The 13470-nt window shown below is 37.2% G+C and overlaps 1 protein-coding gene across 1 annotated transcript in view; it reads right to left on the reverse strand.

Annotated features, from left to right (window-relative positions):
* RABGAP1 (RAB GTPase activating protein 1) overlaps positions 1–13470 on the reverse strand; it is a 173971-nt gene that overhangs the window by 149929 nt on the left and 10572 nt on the right. The window contains exon 2 of the mRNA XM_011931468.1: positions 7676–7874. Coding sequence (XP_011786858.1) covers positions 7676–7825 — 150 coding nt within the window. The 5' untranslated portion in view covers positions 7826–7874. The remainder of the gene's footprint in view (positions 1–7675; positions 7875–13470) is intronic.

The raw sequence follows: 13470 nt of genomic DNA on the forward strand, positions 1-13470 counted from the left end.
CTTGAGCCACCGCGCCCGGCCGTAATTTGTAGTCTTTTGTGACTGACATGTCATTCAGCATAATGTTCTTAAGGTTCATCTACGTTGTAGCATCTACCAGTATTTTATGGCTTAATAATATTCAATTGTATACCACATTTTGTTTACCCATTCAGCAGTTAATGGTTTAGCTCTTTATACTTCCTAGAACTATCATTTACAAATTCTTTCATTGCATTTTTGTTGTTGTTGTTGTTTTTCACTTTTCTTGATAATATCTTTTTTTCTAAGTAGAGACAGGGTCTCCCTCTGTTGCTCAAGTAGGAGTGCGGTGGGTATGATCACAACGCACTGCAGCCTTGACCTCTCTGGCTCAAGCGATCCTCCCACTTCAGTCCCCAAATAACTCGGACTACAAGAGCATGCCATCACATTCAGCTAATTAAAAAAATTTTTTTTCTTGTAGAGATGGAGTCTCTGTATGTTGTCCAGGCTGTTCTCAAACTTGTGGGCTCAAGTGATCCTCCTATCTCAGCCTCTCAAAGTGCTGGGATTACAGGCATGAGCCAATGTACCTGGCCCTAGCACAATGCTGAAGATTGGTGGTGAGTGCAGACCTCCTTGCCTTATTCTTAAACTTAGTGGGGGAAGAATCACTCTTTCACCATCAAGTATGATTTTACCTGTGAGCTTTTTGTGAATGTCCTTTATCAGGTTGAAATGTTCCATTGTATTTCTAGTTTGAGTTTTCTCATTTCTTTTTTCCATGAAAAGGTGTTAGATTTTTGGCAAATGCTTTTTCTGCATCTAATGAGATGATCATGTGGGTTTTGCTTTTTATTCTATAGATACGGTATATTACATTAATAATTTTCAGATGTTAAACTAACCTTACATTCCTGGAATAACTCCCACTTGATCATGGTATGCAATCCTTTTTATATTTATATACCAGCTAAATTCACTTCGCTAGTATTTCAAGAATTTTTGTGCCCATATGCATTAAAAACATTGGTGTGCAGTTTCCCTTTGATGTCTTTGTCTGATTTTGGTATCAGGCTAATGGTGTTCTCATACAGTAAGTTAAGAAGTATTCCTTACTTTTCTATTGTAGAGAAGAGTTTGTGCAGAATAGATATTAATTCTTATTTAAGTATCTGGTAGAATTCAACAGTATAGACACCTGAGTCTAGGGTTTTCTTTGGGGTACTTTTTTGATTACCAATTCAATCTCTTTGTTATAGATCTGTTCAGACTATTTTATCAGTTTTGTTAGTGTCACTCTAGAAATTTGTACATTTCATCTAAATTATCTTATTTATGGGCACACAACTCTAGTATTCCTTCATAATTCTATGTATTATCAGCAGTACTATCCCCTTTCATTTATGATTCCAGTAAATTGTCCTTTTTTTTGTGGTTAATCTAATTAAAGCTTTGTCAATTTTGTTGATATTTTCAAAGAATAAATTTCTGGTTACACTGATCTTTCTCTATTGCTTTTCTATTCTGTTTAATTAATTTCTGTTCTTTTATTTTCCTTCCTTCTGATTGTTTTAGGTTTAGTGTACCTTTCTACCAGGGTCTTAAGGTGGAAGGTCAGAATATTAAGTTTAGGTCTTTCTTCTTTCTTAATATAGGCACTTAACAGCTATAAATTTCCCTAAGAACTGTTTAGGCTTATCCCGTAAGTCTTAGTATACTGTTTCTGCATTTTCATTCATCTCAGTATTTTCTAATTTCCTTTTTGATTTTTTTCTTTGACTTATTTAGAAGTATGTTGTTTAATTTCCCCAAATTAGTGAATTTTCGGTTTTACTTCTGTTATTGATGTATAGTCTCCTGCCCTTATGGTTGGATTAATACTTTGGGTACACTTGAAAAGAATGGAAAGAATGTTCTGCTATTGTTGGGGTGAGTGTTCTATAGCGATCTGTTAACTCTAGTTGGTCAAGTGTCATCCAAGGCTTCTTGGATGTCAACAAGTGTCAACAAGGCCTTATTGGTCGGCCTAGTTGTCCCCTTCAGTATTGAAAGCAGTGTATTATAAACTTCAGCAATTTTTTTTTTTTTTAAATGAGACGGGGTCTTGCTATGTTGCCCGGGCTGGTCTCGAACTCCTGAGCTCAAGTGTCCACCCACCTCAGCCTCTTGAATTGCTGGGATCACAGGCATGAGCCACCACGCCTGGCTAACAATTATTCTTGAATTGTCCATTTTCTCTTCATTTCTGTCAGTTTTTGCTTCATGCATTTTGGTGCTTGGTTATTAGATATGTAATTGTTAGATGTTTGTGATGAACTGATCCTTCTCATTATAAAATGTCATTACTCACATATTATCTCTAGTAAAGTTTTTTGTTTTAAAGTCTGTTTTGTCTAAAATCAGAACAACCAATCCAGCTTTCTTACAACTGTTGTTTGCATTGTATTTTTCCATCCTTTTAAATATATTTGTATCTCTAAACCTAAAGTATATCTTGTAGACAGCATACAGTTGGATCATATATTTTTATCCAATCTAACAGTATCTGCCCTTTTGATTACACTGCTTAATTTATTTAATTTATTATTGATACAGCTGGATTCAAGACTGCCAACTTCATAATTTTTTACTGTGTATTGTCTTTTTTGTGCCTCTATTATTGCTTTCTCTTGGACTTAGTAAATGTTTTCTAATGTAGCATTTACATTTCTTTAATGATTTTTTTCCATGTATGTTTTCACTTGTATCCTTGGTAGTTCCTCTAGGAACTTACAATGTACTATTTTTATTTATTATTATTTTTTCTAGAGAGGGTCTCACTCTGTCACTTGGGCTAGAATGCAGTGGTATGATCATGGCTCACCAGAGCCTCAACCTCCTGGGCTCAGGCAATTCTCCCACCTCAGCCTCCCAAATCCCCTTCTGACTACAGGCACACACCACAATGCCTGGCTAATTTATACGGGTTTTTTTGTTTGCTTGTTTGTTTGTTTTTGTAGAGATGGGGTTTCACCATGTGGCCCAGGTTGGTCTTAAACTCCTGGGCTTAAGCAATCCACCCATCTCACTCTCCCAAAGTGCTGGGACTACCCCCCACTTTTTTTTTTTTTTTTAAATCTTTAGGCTCTGTTGGACTTGAAATAATGTACATCTTATCAGAATGAGCACCTGTTTTATACTCACTCAATTCCACTGAGAAATAGAAACATTATTCACACATAGCTCTAATCCCTTCCCCCTGCCTTTTGTGGTATTGCTATACACACTACATCTATAAATGTTAGAGGTCCAACAATAATCTATCACAATTATTACTTTATATAATTTTATATACACCTTAAAAGAAGTTGAGAGAAGAACCAATGTATATTTACAGTTTTTCTTATATTAACCTTCTTGTTTATTATTTTTGGTTTTCTTCATTTATTCTTATGAATTTGAGTTACTATATGGAGTTATTTCCTAGCCGAAACACAGATCTGTCTCTGTCTTATCTCCTTTTTCCTATTATTGGCAACTATATTACATTTCCACATCTCATAGGCCCAATAATATATTATATACTAGTATATATAGTACTATATATAGTATATAGTATATAGTACTGCAGTAAAATGTAGTACTATATACTAAGATTTATGGGATACAGCTTCAACAGTTCTTACGGAAATTTATAGCTGTTAAGTGCCTATATAGATATGCATGATATATACACAACACAGAAGAGAAGGAGAAAATACGCATTTATAGTGTCATTACTACATAATTATTTTTACTGGTGCTCTCTGATTTTTCATGTGGATTAAAATCATCATTTGGAGTAACTTGCTTTCAGCCTGAAGAACTTCCTTTAGTGTTTCTTATAAGGTGGGTCTGCTAGCAGCAAATTCTCTGAGTTTTTACCTCAGAACACTTTACTTCAAAGAACCTCAGTTTTGAATAATAGCTTGGCTGGACATAGAATCGTTGATTAACAGTTTTTTGGTTTAAGTGCTTTGAATATGTTGTCCCACTGGCTTCTTGCCTCCATTTTTTTGCTGGGAAGTTAGCTACAAATCTTATGGGAAAGTTCCCTTGTAAGTTGATGAGTCACTTATCTCTTGCTGCTCTCAAGATTTTTTCCTTGTCTTTGGTTTTTAGCATTTTTACCAAGATATTCCTTTTTGTGAATGTCTTTGCATTTATTCCATGTGGAGTTCACTGAACTTCACATATATTATATTATATATTATAATTATTGTTTTTTGTATTTTGTATATTGTTTTTAAATAAATTTGGGATATTTTTGGATATTACTTAAAATTTTTTTTCTAGTCATTTCTCTTTCTCCTCTCCTTTTGATACTCCTATTACAAGCATGTTGGCGCACTTAATAGCTTCCCATATTTTTCTGAGCCTGTTTTTTTCTACATTGTTTTTCTTCATGTTCTTTGAGTAATTTCTACTGATCAAGTTCATTAACTCTTTCTTTTGCCAGTTGAAATGTACTGCTGTGCCCCACAAGTGAGTTTTTCATTTCAGTTACTGTGATTTTCCTTCCAGAATTCCCATTTGGTTCTTTTTAAAATGATTTCTATCTCTTTATTAATATTCTCTATTTCATGTGAAACTATCATCACGCCTTAATTTCTTTAACCATGATTTCCTTTAGTTTGCTGAATATATTAATAATGGCTACCTTGAAAGCTCTGTGCTAAATCAAACCAGTCACTCTCACAGGTAGTATCTGTTGCTTGCTTTTTTAACGGGATGTCTGGGTCACATTTTCTTGTTTCTCTGAATGTCTTATAATTTTTGGATAGAAACTAGATACTTCACATAATATACAGTACCAATGCTGAGTACTGGCCCCCCCACTGCAAGATTTGTTATTGTTTAATGCTTCTTTATTGGGTGACTGGCTAGTTGATTTTTGTAGATTCCATTGTCCTACTCCCAGTGTTAAGCTTCTGGTGTTGCTCCTCAGGGAGCTCAGACTTGAGATTGCTCACTGTAACTTTGGGATGAGAGTGGTTTGGGCAGGGCTCTCGCTGACTCTTGGCTTCTCTGACCACATCTAGCTTGTTAAATTACACTAATTGCTGTCTGACTGCTGTAATGACTTCAACAATGCACTACAGTATAAACTGCTCCATAGGCTAAGTCAATCAAACTTGGGTAACTTTGAAGTGAAAATTCCAGAGGTCAAGTGAAAGTTCCTTGGTGATCTCCTCCCAGCTGTGTTTTTCCCTAGTTTCCTCAGGCAAACTAGGATGTCTATAGTCAAGTCTAAATGTCCAATCAATCTACCAATCTTCCCCAATTACCTTTCAGCACAACTTCCACTGTTTTTTTTAGAGTAACCTTAGGCTTAAACTTTTCTATACTCTGTCATGAATGAAGCCCATTCCTTTAAGAAGGCTGCTTCAAGGCCAACTTTTCCCTGCAGGTAAAATCTCTGAGACATGGCTTTGGAGCTGGAAGTAGAGACAATAACACACTGTGTCTCACTGACACCCCAGGGTTAGTTGCTCTGCCCAAAGTAAAGCCTCTGTCCCGGGAGCAAGGGGCTAAGGGGAAAAACGAGGCCCCCAACTCTAAGTCACACTTGGCCAGAAACAGGCATGGGGAAGCAGGATGAGAAATACTGATATCTTGCTCCTGCTCTGGAAGATAGCCCAGAATGGGAGTCGGTGGGGAGACAGGAATTCTTGTCTTCACTACACCAATATGGAGAAGAGTTACCAACTGTCTCAGCTGGGATACGGTAAGGAAAGGGCAGGTCTTGTTACCAATAACAGGTTCTTGCCGCTCTGACCAAATTTTAGTAAATTTTCTTGAATAAATGTTTTTTCATTTGCTGTATTTCCTTTAAAATACTTTCAGAGATCTTAAATGCTTTATTTTCATAATTGTCACCAGTTCTGCTGGGGAGTAGAAAGAACATGCTGTCATCCTACAAGTCCCTCTTAACCAGTGAGCTTTTAAAAATATAAATTAGATCATGATTCCATTCAAAACTCTCCAACATTTCCACTCTTTTTTTTTTTTACAAAGCCCCACACTTCCTACTAAGCTCCACAGGGTTCTACACAATCCAGCCCATGCCCACTAATGGATCTCATCCTTTACTACTTTTTACTTTGTTCACTCTGCTCTAACCCCTGTCCTAGCAAGGGTGGTTCTCCTCATGGTCTATTTGCTGCTCCCACTGGAAAGCTCTTTTCCCTGATTTTTTCATGGCCTTCTTCCTCACTTCATTTGGGCCTCACCTCAAATGTCATCTCAAGACCTTCTCTAAAACAGCACCTGTCATTCACTCTTATTAATTTTTTTAAGTTTTACTGTTTTTTATTTATTCCTCTATACATTTGAGTAAGAGTAAGGGTTGTTTTCTTTTTTGAGACAGGATCTCACTCTGTCACCCAGGCTGAAGCGCAGTGGTGTGATCATGGTTCACTGCAGCCTCCACTTCCTGGCCTCAATCGATCCTCCCACTTAAGCCTCCTGAGTAGTGGGGACCAAAAGTGTGTGCCACTATACCTGGTTAATTTTTTAAACTTTTGTAGAAATGGGGTTTTGCCATGTTCCCCAGACTGGTCTCCAACTCCTGGGCTCAAGTGATCCACTTGCCAAGGCCTCCCAAATTATAGGTGTGAGCCACAACACCTGGTAAGTTTTCAAAATTTTGACAAAATTTTTTTCTATTATACCTTAGGTTCTAGGGTACATGTTCATGACGTGCAGGTTTGTTACACATGTATACATGTGCCATGTTGGTGTGCTGCGCCCATTAACTCATCATTTACATTAGGTATTTCTCCTAATGCTATCCCTCCCCCTTCCCTCCACCCCATGACAGGCCCAGGTGTGTGATGTTCCCCACCCTGTGTCCAAGTATTCTCATTTTGACAAAAATTTTTAAAAGTCAAAGAACAATCATAATGTTGTTCACTCTTTATCCACATATCCTGTTTTGTTATTCTTCACAGCACCTAAATTTACTTGACATATTTATTTTCTTATTTGCTTACAGTCTATTTCCCCCATTAGAATTAAAGCTCTAGAAAGGCAGGGAGTTTTGCCTATGTTGTTCACCACTATACCTCCAGTATTTAGAACAATAATTGGCACATAAGTCACCACTTAGTAAACATCTATTGCATGAAAAGATGTTAATAGGAGTTAATATATTTTTAAAGCTACTTATAGTGTAAATGACAACTTTAACAGATAATCTGTTTTTATTTATATCAATAAAGAGTAAAACAATAATAGGGCATTGGAAAAGAAGTAATAGTGGCTGAGAAATTATAAACAAAAATGGCCAGGTATTTAAAGTTGTTTCAATAATCCTAAAATGGATTTTCGTAAATAGCATCTTTGACCTGCCAGTGCTCTTACATTATGTAAACCAGGACCAAACAAAACAAATACTTGTAGTTCAATGGAAAAGTGAAAACAATACTAAAATGACAAATATTTATACTATAACCACTAGTTTTGACACTTATGGGTATTGAAAAATTTAGGAAAAGCTACTCAGAGTGAAAATCTTTAATCAAATATAAACTTCCCACTAAGTTCAAATAAAATTCTTTGATATTAAAGAAAAAGAAGTATATTACTTCCATGTTCTCACTTTCCTCCCATATCCATTTTCTGTTAAGGCCAAGTTTTGCAATGGGCTTAGAAATGCTAAGCAAAACAAACTTAGGTTACGAAGTTTTACCTTGAGTCCTGTTTTCTCATCATCACTTCCATTATTTGTAGATGGTGTCTCATCTCCTTGCCTGGAAACCAAGACAAAATCTTCACTATTAAGAGTAGATACTGAGTCTGAAGAGACACTGATTTTTCCAACAGAAGCCTTGTCATCCATAACTCAAGAATGAGTCTCAACACATGAATGATTAAATATTTTTTAAAGCCTGGAAAACAAAAACCATAAAGATACTCAGATAAAATGTCTGCCAGATATTCAATTACACGCTACTTCTTACACAACATGTATTGTATTCTTTTTAAATGCTTCAAAAATATTTTTCTAAGACTTTCACTACTTATAACTTAGGGTTTTTTTGTTTTTTTTTTTTTATTCCAGATAAAAAGGGAATTTCATGCTATTCAAGGCAAAGATACTTCCGACTTCAAAAAAATAAATAAAACATATTCCCTTCAGGATAACCCTAACTACTTACAGTGATTTCTTTGGGCTAAGTTGCAATTCAAGTCTTAGCCTACAAAAAGATGTAAGTATTAGCCTTCTGTTTTCTTTTCTTTTCTTTTTTGAGGCGGAGTCTTGCTTTGTCACCCAGGCTGGAAAGCAGTGGTGCGATCTCAACTCATTGCAAGCTCCGCCTCCCGGGTTCATGCCATTCTCCTGCCTCAGCCTCCTGAGTAGCTGGGACTACAGGCAGCCGCCACCATGCCCAGCTAATTTTTTTTTTTGTATTTTTAGTAGAGACGGGGTTTCAACGTGTTAGCCAGGATGGTCTCGATCTCCTGACCTCATGATCCGCCCGCCTGGCCTCCCAAAAAGCTGGGATTACAGGCATGAGCCACCGCGCCCAGTCTAGCCTTCTGTTTCCTACCCTCTAATTTTTAAAGTTGTAAAATGTAAATGAAAAGGAAAGCACTTAGTTATTGTGAGGGTACAATAAGGTTTTCCTAGAATTATTGATACTTAAGTTTAAAATACTAACATGGTTTTAAAAGGCCAAATTTCACATTTATACCCAACAGAAAAAAATTCAAGGCAGTTAAATTTTAGCATAAATTCTAGAGCTGGGAAATACCTTACAAAGCAAGAAATGAGAAGTTCATTAAAAACTGCATCTTCCCACACCAGTTTCTTAGAACTCAGCTCAATATGAACATTACCCAAATAAGAGTTTTATACCAAAAATTCCTAGCAAAAAGTATAAAGCAGTGTCGCTTAAGAAAATTCATTCAATTATTTATTGACTCTTGGAATAAAACTTAAACTCACCATCATTTTTAAACTTAGTTCTGCAAACTTTGTGGCAATGTTTCATTTGGTTGTGAAAACATCAACAAAACAATATAATGTTACACTCAGAGATTTAACTAACAAAAGTAGCTATGGCTCCATGTTCATCTAGTACCCCAGAGATGTAAGGTTCTAAAAATCTGTTTAATTTTCTGACTGGGAAGTCCTTATTTATGCTTTGGATTTTTGATCATTGACTATATATTTAGGGAGCGTACACTATGTGTCAAACACAATTTTCCCCTAAAAGGCCCACATATAAACACCTGGCAGGAGAAACTAAACAATCCCTGAGTACTATAGTTGGAAGAAAACTTGGAAATCTAAAATCAAGTTGATGGCAAGGTAAAAAGAAGGAAAAAAAAAAAACTTACAAATCAATACTGTTAGATAAAGAAATGGCAACCCCGAGAAAAGGTCATTTAACCAGTTAATGGCACAGCTAAGGCTAGAACCCTGGACTCTCTGCTGCCTTTTATTTAAACTAATTCCCCTGTTTAATAGCTATTACACATCTGCATTTCATAAGACCAAATCTAAATACATAGCATGGCATTCAAAAACATTTCAAATTGTACTTTTGAAAAATTCAAAGAAAAATGTTTTACTTAATTCATTCAATGAATACTTATTGAGTGGTTAATGTATAAAGAGCAAGCTACGGTAAACAAAAGAAAATAGATCCTTGCCCCAAAGTTTATACTTTAGTAGAGAACAGAGGCAAATTGTACCTAATAAGTACTGATTTAGGGTAAAGAAAATTATGGGAACATGTTGGGGGAGGGACTAACTTAGACCTTAGCTAAGGATATATACTTTATTCCTTTAGATATTTGCCCTTCCAGGATTCTCTTCCTGAAGTGGTTTCCTCACTTCTGTACTTAATCAACTCCAACTCATCACTCATGATGTAAAATCTCCCTCTCTTAGTAGTCTTCTCAGTCCACTTGCCCATTCCCACCCCAGAAGCAAATGAACTGTTTCTCTTACATCTGTTCCTACAGCATTTTACATTTGATTTTTCTATAGTATCTATTATGTTGTTTCATAATTTAATGGTGCCTTTTAATTTAATTGTCACATCTCTATTTTACAAATGCGGAAATTAAGTCTTAGAGAGATGGTGTAACTTATTCAATGTAATGTGATTAGAGTCAAAGTCAAAAATTAAACCCAGTTATCTGACTCCAAAGGCTATACTCTTTCCATTAGATATGAAGCCTTTCTAATGCCACAAATTTGGGTCTTGTCCCAAAACACTCAGTACTAGGTAAAGGAGTCTTTATCTTTTTTTCAAAATTTGTACTTTAAGTTTTCATGCTCAATCAATTAAGTCTTTTATCCATCTTTTATAATGTGATTAACAGTTGGATGGCAGAGGGCCTGGGAAAGTGGTCTAAAGCTCTGGTCTCAGAGACACTAACAACTTTGTATACCACTACTCTGGACTCAAAAGCAATGTGCTTTGGTAATTACACTAAGGAACTGAGATTTGGCAAGCTCAAAGTTCCACCTACTTTCTTTGAGAAGGTGATAGGAAAATACACTTTATAAAATACTTTATTATTTGTTTTGGCAACTGAAAGTGACTGAATCACTCAGCAGGAATGAGGTTTATCAAAACACTAAGTAGTACAGGAAAAATTATACAATAAGATTCCTTTTCTCTGGCCTCCATGGACAGATGTGAAGAGGGAGCAGTCCATCAGCTCCCACAAACATAGATAAAACCACCCATTCCCTGGCCTCCACAATGAAGAGGTACCCCAGAACTTGCTGCACTTCTGGCAAATTCTAGAGATTCACAACCTCTGTCTCAAGACCGTAAGGGATTTCTTTTTAATCCCTACTCACACCAGTGACCGTAAGAAGTCCCCTACTCTAATTCTTCATCCTTCAGACTTTAATTCTAATTCCCATTGACAATAAAGTATCAAAATTCCTCCCTCCAACACCCTGCACTGCCACTTCGCTTCTCCACAGCACCTATAACCGCTTGACATGTATTTTAGTAATTTAAGTATAATGTAAACTAGAACCTAAGGTTCATGAGGGCAGGGACTTTTGTGTCTGATTAAGTGTCGGATCCCTGGCACCTGTAATAATGCCTAGCACATAGCAGGTGCTCAACTATTTGTTAAAGAAGTAGGATAAATAGCAAATCAAGATGGAAAAGAGCAAGAGCCACCCAAGGAGAAAGTAAGGCCACCTTTTATAAATTGACAAAAAGAACAGAGGTCATATTTGTGATGCTGAAGCACACAATTATGAGTTAAGAAAAACCTAAGTTAAAATACTGGTTCTGGGCGGGCACAGTGGCTCGTGCCTGTAACCCCAGCACTTTGGGAGGCCGAGGCAGGTGGATCACGAGGTCAAGAGATTGAGACCATTCTGGCCAACATAGTGAAACCCTGTCTGTCCTAAAAATATAAAACTTAGCTGGGCATGGTGGCACATGCCTGTAGTCCCAGCTACTCGGGAGGCTGAGTAAGGAGAATTGCCTGAACTCGAGAGGTGGAGCTTGCAGTGAGCCGAGATTGTGCCACTGCACTCCAGTCTGGCAACAGAGCAAGACTCCGTCTCAAGGCCGGGCGCGGTGGCTCACGCTTGTAATCCCAGCACTTTGGGAGGCCGAGGTGGGCGGACCACAAGGTCAGGAGATCGAGACCACAGTGAAACCCCGTCTCTACTAAAAATACAAAAAATCAGCCGGGCGCGGTGGCGGGCGCCTGTAGTCCCAGCTACTCAGGAGGCTGAGGCAGGAGAATGGCGTGAACCCAGGAGGCGGAGCTTGCAGTGAGCTGAGATCGGCCACTGCACTCCAGCTTGGGCGACAGAGCGAGACTCTGTCTCAAAAAAAAAAAAAAAATACTGGTTCTACTACTAATAGTATGAGCCTGTCACACCGAGCCTCAGTTTCCATAGAGGTGGTTATACTATCGATCTCATAGAGCTAGTGTACAAACTACTGAGGACTATATATAAAACATTTAACAATACACAAAAAACATTATAAGCACCCAATAGTTATAGTTTTTCAAAAACTAACTTCAAATTCAAAAAAATTTAAGTTATTAACTGATTTAAGTAATCCAAATTAAAATACTTCATACTATCTCTACTTCTTGGCTTACGTCTATACTGCCTGTATGAATTAATTTGGTTGTTAGTTGGGAAACACTTTACTGAGGAAAAAATAAATTAATTTCCTAATTTCACATTCTAAGTTGTTAATATCTAAATAAAAGCAAAATAGCACTTTGAATAAAAATTCTTTATATATCACAAAAAGGAATAAAATGTACACATTTTTATCTCATTTTATCATCCTAACAATTCTATAAGATAGATAGAATAAGGATTATTACCCCATTTGAAATAAGATACATATTGCCTGGTATTTGGTACGTAAGCATTCAGTTTGTCTCCTTCTTTTATAGAAGTGACGAGCCCAGATCCTTGTCCAATTACCAACAGCGCAGGTTGGTGGATGCAAGTTCAAGGATGCTTGTATTTTTGAGACAGGTTCTTGCTGTGTCGCCCAGGCTGGAATGTGGTAGTGTGATCATAGCTCACTGCAGCCTCGAACTCCCGGGCTCAGGTGATCCTCCTATCTCCGCCTCCTGAGTAGCTAGGACCACAAGTGTGTGCCACCACACCTAGCTAATCTTTTTTAAAAATTTCTCAGTTGGGCGCAGTGGCGCACACCTGTAATCCCAGCACTCTGGGAGGCTGAGGCGGGCAGATCACGAGGTGAGGAGATCGAGACCATCCTGGTTAACATGGTGAAACCCTGTCTCTACTAAAAATACGAAAAAAAAAAAAAAATTAGCCAAGTATGGTGGTGGGCACCTGTAGTCCCAGCTACTTGGGAGGCTGAGGCAGGAGAACTGCATGAACCCGGGAGGCAGAGGTTGCAGTAAGCCGACATCATACCACTACACTCCAGCCTGGGCAACAGAGTGAGACTCCATCTCAAAATAATAATAATAATAATAATAAAATTTTTAAAAAAATTCTCAGCCATCCAAAGTGCTGGGATCACAGGCATAAGCCACTGTACCCAGACTTAACTCTCTTTCAAAAAAGTCAAGTCACTTAAGGTGATAGACAATTACGTTCACTTATACAGCTGCCTCCATCACATCTAAAAGTTCAATTATGCTTTATTTTCATTATATCTACTCTCACTACTTTTATTCTTACAGAGACATTAAAGATCACTAGAGATTTTTATTGTAAATTAGTATCATATACCAAAACTCTATGAACTTTTTGCCTGCTCTGTGCCGTAAGTGCCAATTTTATGCTCAATTATGTACCCCAGTATAAAATGCATCTCAATATTGCTAAATAAAGGTTCACATTTAGCCAGGAGCAGTGGCTCATGTCTGTTATCCCAACAACTTGGGAGGCTGAGGTGGGAGGGTTGCTTGAGACCAGGATATCAAGACCAGCCTGGGCAATATAGTTAGATCCCATCTCTAAAATAAGATATTTAAAAATTAGTCTAG

The sequence above is a fragment of the Colobus angolensis genome, unplaced genomic scaffold (assembly GCF_000951035.1).
Source record: "Colobus angolensis palliatus isolate OR3802 unplaced genomic scaffold, Cang.pa_1.0 Scaffold9, whole genome shotgun sequence".
Lineage (NCBI taxonomy): Eukaryota > Metazoa > Chordata > Mammalia > Primates > Cercopithecidae > Colobus > Colobus angolensis.